This window comes from Meleagris gallopavo, chromosome Z (assembly GCF_000146605.3).
Source record: "Meleagris gallopavo isolate NT-WF06-2002-E0010 breed Aviagen turkey brand Nicholas breeding stock chromosome Z, Turkey_5.1, whole genome shotgun sequence".
NCBI lineage: Eukaryota > Metazoa > Chordata > Aves > Galliformes > Phasianidae > Meleagris > Meleagris gallopavo.
Window position 1 is genome coordinate 18,891,915 of NC_015041.2, and position 5,759 is coordinate 18,897,673.

Consider the following 5,759-nt stretch of genomic DNA (forward strand, 5'->3'; position numbering starts at 1 on the left):
CATGGTTTTATAATTTTTGTTATTGGCATTCCACATAGTAATCATGTAGAGCACTCTGAGTTAAAAAGTTAATGCTCCAGTTCTGTGGATTGAGGATATTTCTGGGTACCTGGTTCTCAGAAGAGAACAACTACTTTTCCAGAATACTTTTACTGTTCTGTTTCCATTTTCCATTTAGAGGGAAAGATAAAACTGCTTGTAAGTCACAAGACACACCCTTTCTTTTAATGCTCATCAATGCAGTAGTGTGCTCCCTAGCTCTCCTGCCTTCAGCACGTAAGGCCTTTGGTTTTCGGACACTCTCTCTCTCATTATTAGCCTCAATTCCAATTATATTATCTTGCATTCCAATATCTAATACAGTAAGTTAACTTTCTTCCTCAGATCGCTGCCACTGTTTTGTTTTTAAGCCCATCTTCCTATCCTTTCTGCCCTTTTCCCCTTTCCCCTTTTTCCCAGGGCAAAGTGGCCTGTAAACTGTTGACACTTCCATGACAGCAAAGGGTAATTTTTATTACCTATTTCAACATGATTGATTGATTACCTCCCACAAGATGGAAACATAGATTTATGGAATAAATTAAAAGCAGCAAGCTCATTTAAATTTCCAAATTTGATTTAACCATTCCAACATGAAGCATATGAAGTCCGAATATTTTGACACAGAGATCTTCCACTAGAGTTTCCAAATGGTCCATTTAATAATTTGAAGCACTGATATTTGCAAGTAGATTTCCTCAAAAATATATATATCAATATAAACATAATGGCAAAGCACAAACAGGCAAGATTTGAAAGGAAAATCATCCTATTCTCTGCAGAAATGACAGCAAAAATAGGCCAGCAATTTAGTCACTACTGGAACTGTCTGAACTATCTGAAGATGAACTCTTTTCCTTTCGTCTCTTCTTCTTTTCCTTTTTATGATGTTTGCCTTTCTTAGATTTATTCTTCTTTTCCTTTTTCCTTTCCTTTTTATGTGATTTTTGTTTTTTTGACTTTGGTCCAGCCTCTTCAGCAGCACTTGATGAGGAAGATCTAGTAAAAATACATATTCATGGACAATAAAAAAATAATTTTATTATTTTAGTATTTATATAATGCTGAAATCAAATTGTTGAAGAATTTATACAGCAGCATCCTCTGGAAAGCTCATACAATCTCAATCTGTAAATTCAGTTGAGTAACAATGTTTCTAATTAGACTACCATGCTAGAAAAGCAGTATGTTTATAATGCAGATTAATTAAGAACAGAATAGGTATGTCTTGTGTTTTTCAACCTTTAGTAAGAAAAAAGTCTAAGCATACTGACCTCACAAAAATTGAGCTAAAGTCTGACAGTAAAATAGCTTTCAGCTTTTAAAGTATCAAATGAGGATTTGTCTGAACATGTATTTCACATACGCAAAAATTTATGAGAAACAAGTAGGGCAAATCTGGATGTTCTTGAAGCTGTTATTATTTGTCTCTAATCAGCAGTGATGAAGGAAATTACTACATGCATAGGATATTTAAGCTGAGAATAATAATCCTCATGATTGTCCTCAAGAGGACTGTTCTGTCCTACCGTATTCACAATAGATTGCAGGTAAAGACTACCTATTAGCAGATTAACTCTTCTGTCCTCTTTTTAAGTGTAGGTTAACAACTATGCTGTGTAAGTAAGGAAGAGGGAAAAATGCCAATACAATCAGTGTTCAGTCCTGTTCCTTTACTTTATTTCTGACGAACATCTTATTATGGCCCTCACATATACACATTCCCTAGCTCTCAGTACAGTTCCTAGGAGGATATCTCATCAACAATAGTAATGATGGACCAGAATCTTCTAAAGATCAGTCAGCAGGTCAAAACTTAGATTCACAATAAATTTGGACATTACAACCTTTTCTTTGAAACAAGAGCAAGTCTTTTTTAGGCTTCTACAGCAACAGAAACATTAAAAGTCAACACATGCTAAATAAAAGTGCAAAAGTTTTCCTTTTCATAGTAATGCTACTCAGAAAGGGTACTTGTATACATGCACACACATAACCACTCAGGGAAGCTTAGGGTCTTCTGAACTCCACAGTGTTTTCTCCATATAAGCTCAGCTGAGGACCACCCCCAAAATCCTCTTGACTTCTTATTCCCCTTTCCCTACCACATCTTGCCTGCTGTTGGGTAGTCAGAGGGAACACTGCCTTCTCAGACCTGCAAAACTTCTATGTCATGCTGGTTTTCAAGACCTCCATGGCCCTAACTTCACAGCATATGGCTTTATCATTACTCAATGGACAAATAAAGCTTCACTGGAAGATAGTAAGCTTTTTCCAATTAAAATAATATACATAAAACCAATTGGATTCAAAGAAACGTTTTCTGAAATCAACCCAAAAACCAGAGTACTTCTGAATTTGTTTTGCAATTAAAATAAGCATGTGATAGAGTTACCTTTTCCTTGGTCTCTTTAGTTTCGTTTTTTCTTTACTTTTTCTTTTTTGTTTCTTTTTTTCTTCCTCCTCATTTAAATCTGTGGACCAAAAAAAATTTTAATTTACAACACACTTGCAACAATACCTGAACTAAGAAGAGCATTAAAAGAATGGCTTCAATAGCATTGTAAAGTTACTATAAAATTATTTTTCCTTTCTCCAGACCCCAGACTAATATGTATTAATTTCAGAAATACTTTGCAGAATAGCAGAACTCAATATACATGTAATTTATCTGAAGATCAGGAATGAGGAAGTCCAGTAAAATGTAGCATAGTTTTGCTTCTACATTTAAAAGATTTGCACAAGTCTGAAACCAGGGCACATAACTAAAACATTAAAAAAAAAAAGAAAAGGAATAGTTTACTTGCAGCAGTTTCACATAGCCTTATTTCACACTTCAACTAAGATAAATTTGAGTTAACCATGAAGGTAGCATCTACAAAAATTAGTAGAAAAGTCATTCTTAACTTGATCTTTCCCTGTTTTCCCTATGAGTTGCTTAAAAAACTAAATGTAGGACAGAAATATTGAATTAAGAGATAGCTGGAAAGAGAAATTAAAACCCTGGTCCTACCAAAATGAAGAATCAGGTAACAAGTACTTATTTCAGGCAATGCAGAAAAGAGTAAACAGTGACAAAAAGAACTGTCATGCATTTTCAGTCCACCATGCTGAAGACTGAGACCTTGTATCTCACTGGATGAAATTTATGGCCTTGGTCTTTTCTAAATAACCTTATCAACTACTTTTCAATTTTCTGAAATGCGAATCAGATAGATGCATATTACAGTATCATCTAAAGCACAGGCTACATATAGGAAAATGCTGGTTCTAGAACTTATCCTTAAAACAGATAGCTGAGATGGGGCAAAATCAGGATAGTTGACCTAAACTGGCCCAATGTCTGACAAGGCATATTCCATACCATTTGGCATGTGAATCTATAAAACTGGGGAGAGCTGTCTGGGGAGGGAGAGGGGGGGCACAGCTGCCTCTTGGGGATATGCTGACCACCAGCCATTGGGTGGTGAACAATTGTGTTGTGCATCACTTCTTTTGTAAATATGTAATAGATAGATAGATAATCATTAGTAGTACTTCTCTTCCTTTTCTGTCTTAGTAAATAGTTTTTATATGAACTTAGATGTTCTACTTCCATCCTCTCCTCCCCCTCAATTCTCTCTCTCTTCCATTGGAAGGGAGATTTGAGGGGCCTGAGCAAACAGCTCACTGGTGGTGCTTAGCTGTATGTCAGGCTGAACCACAAAACTGGTCATATACCTTGGAGTGAATTTTGACAATTTAACACAGTAGAACAACCTTCCCATCTTTTTTAGGGGAACAGCCTTTTCAGAGTCCAAATTCAAATGAATCCACATAACTCTTAAGTAACTAGCACATCTATTTTCCCTCTGATTGCACATGATTCTCAAGTTTTACAAATAGAGATAAGTATTTCTCCAAGTATTAATGTTGAAATTCAACTGGCCAGCTGTTTCAGATAAATTATTATATAGAAATTTGAAAAAAACTCAACTGCCATATTTGTCATTGGTTTTAAGAGTTGCTGTTGATTTTAGGATATTTAAAGTACACATAATCACAGAATCAACTCAGAATATCAATTTCATTTTCTTCATAGTAGCTGCTTATTAATAGTTTTATAGTCTTTTGCAATAAGACCTTTCTGAGATGTTCTAAACATGTAAATTATTAATTTCCAATGAAAGGAATCAATAAAAAAAATGCATGAATGTATCAAATATCTTACATCTGAACATTTGACGTAAAAGATGTACTGTTTACAGTGGAGACGATTCCTATTTATAGAAAAGAATGAAATGACAGGTCCAGCACATCAGAAGACCACTGTCCAACTTACTACTAAAATAAATAGCTAACTGAATTTTTTTTAGAAGATCTAACTTACTTTTTTTTTCACGCAGGGCTTGCAGTCTCTGTAACTCTTCTTCCTCGCTGTCTTCACTGCTTGTGCTGCTAACATCTAAAACAATATCTCTTTGAGGATCCACTCGAAGAAAGTTTCGGCATTCAAATGTCAAATGACCAGCTAAAGAAAACAAAAATTTAGATGCACATTAAAAACTAGCAAATATTATCAAAAGCTAACAGTATTATTCCATTTTAATAAGAGAAAGAAATCTAGGATAGGCTGCAATCAATGAATAAAGTAGGAAAACAAACTGCAAATTTCTCCTTGAGAAGCTGTGCAATGGTATTCTAATGGTGCATATTTTTGTTAGTGTAAAGATTTTCTATTTCTTTAATAGTCTCATATCCTGTCAGAAGAAACTATTTAAAATAACAATTTAAAAGCATGAAGTGAAATATTTGGAAAACTATAGCAAGTTCTTCTGTATACTGCTTTTTCCATCTCTCTTTAGTGAAATAGAAGAATTATTTCCTTATGAAATATAAATTATTTTTAATATTAGTACATAATACTGACCATACTAACACAGTATTTTTAGTTTTCTAAGTTAGATTGTTATAATCATTACCATGAGTTAGACACCTTGAAGCTGAATATTTCCATTGGAATAATAACAAAAAATAAAACAAATTGAAGATATGGTTTGTGAAAGAATTCAAGTAGCAATAGAAACAAACTCAGCTTCTCCCTATTAAAGACCCTACATCTTGAATACAGAACTTTTCAGAAAAAAACATAGGCTGTGCAATTTAACCACAAGTTTCCTTCTCTTCGAGAAAACTTCTGACACTGCATCTACAAATAAACCACTGAATCTATGCTGATATCCCTGTTTCTCTGAAAGACTGGCTACATAAGGCAATTCATTGATAAAATTTGTTGGAAGCAAAGTCTGCAGTGAAAGAACAAAGCTTTTTTCCTTCATCCTACATAAAAATATAGCTTAAATCACTGTGTTAAAAGTTCACTGCAGTTCACTATGGAGCAGTGTCCACTTCCCTACTGTTCTAAAAATGTGACCGAGTGATTAATAAACTAATATTTTCACTAGAACACATCTATATTCATCAGGAAGACAGTCACAGATGAACTTTCCCTAACACATAATAATGAAAACATAATGAAAAACTTGTTCCGTAAATCAGCATTTAGCTCTTGCAAGTAACAGCAGCAACAGGCAGCTTGTGATGAAAGGGCCTGGGCCTGCACAGCATCAGACCCTGATAGGGCCTTCAGGAGGAGGGCAGGCTTTCATAACCCAAAGCACATCTTACAAAGGAGGATACTTTCTTGGTGTAGAAGATCATGCAGATTTTTTTTATTTTTT

At 34.5% G+C, this 5,759-nt stretch overlaps 1 protein-coding gene across 1 annotated transcript in view; it reads right to left on the reverse strand.

Moving 5' to 3' along the window:
* Positions 1-492: 492 nt before the first annotated feature.
* SREK1IP1 (SREK1 interacting protein 1) overlaps positions 493-5,759 on the reverse strand; it is a 13,640-nt gene continuing 8,373 nt past the window's right edge. Inside the window, exons 2-4 of the mRNA XM_010725471.2 lie at positions 4,409-4,549; positions 2,435-2,513; positions 493-1,038 (exon numbers count right to left, since the gene is read on the reverse strand). Of these exons, the coding sequence (XP_010723773.2) occupies positions 849-1,038; positions 2,435-2,513; positions 4,409-4,549 (410 nt within the window). The 3' untranslated portion in view covers positions 493-848. The remainder of the gene's footprint in view (positions 1,039-2,434; positions 2,514-4,408; positions 4,550-5,759) is intronic.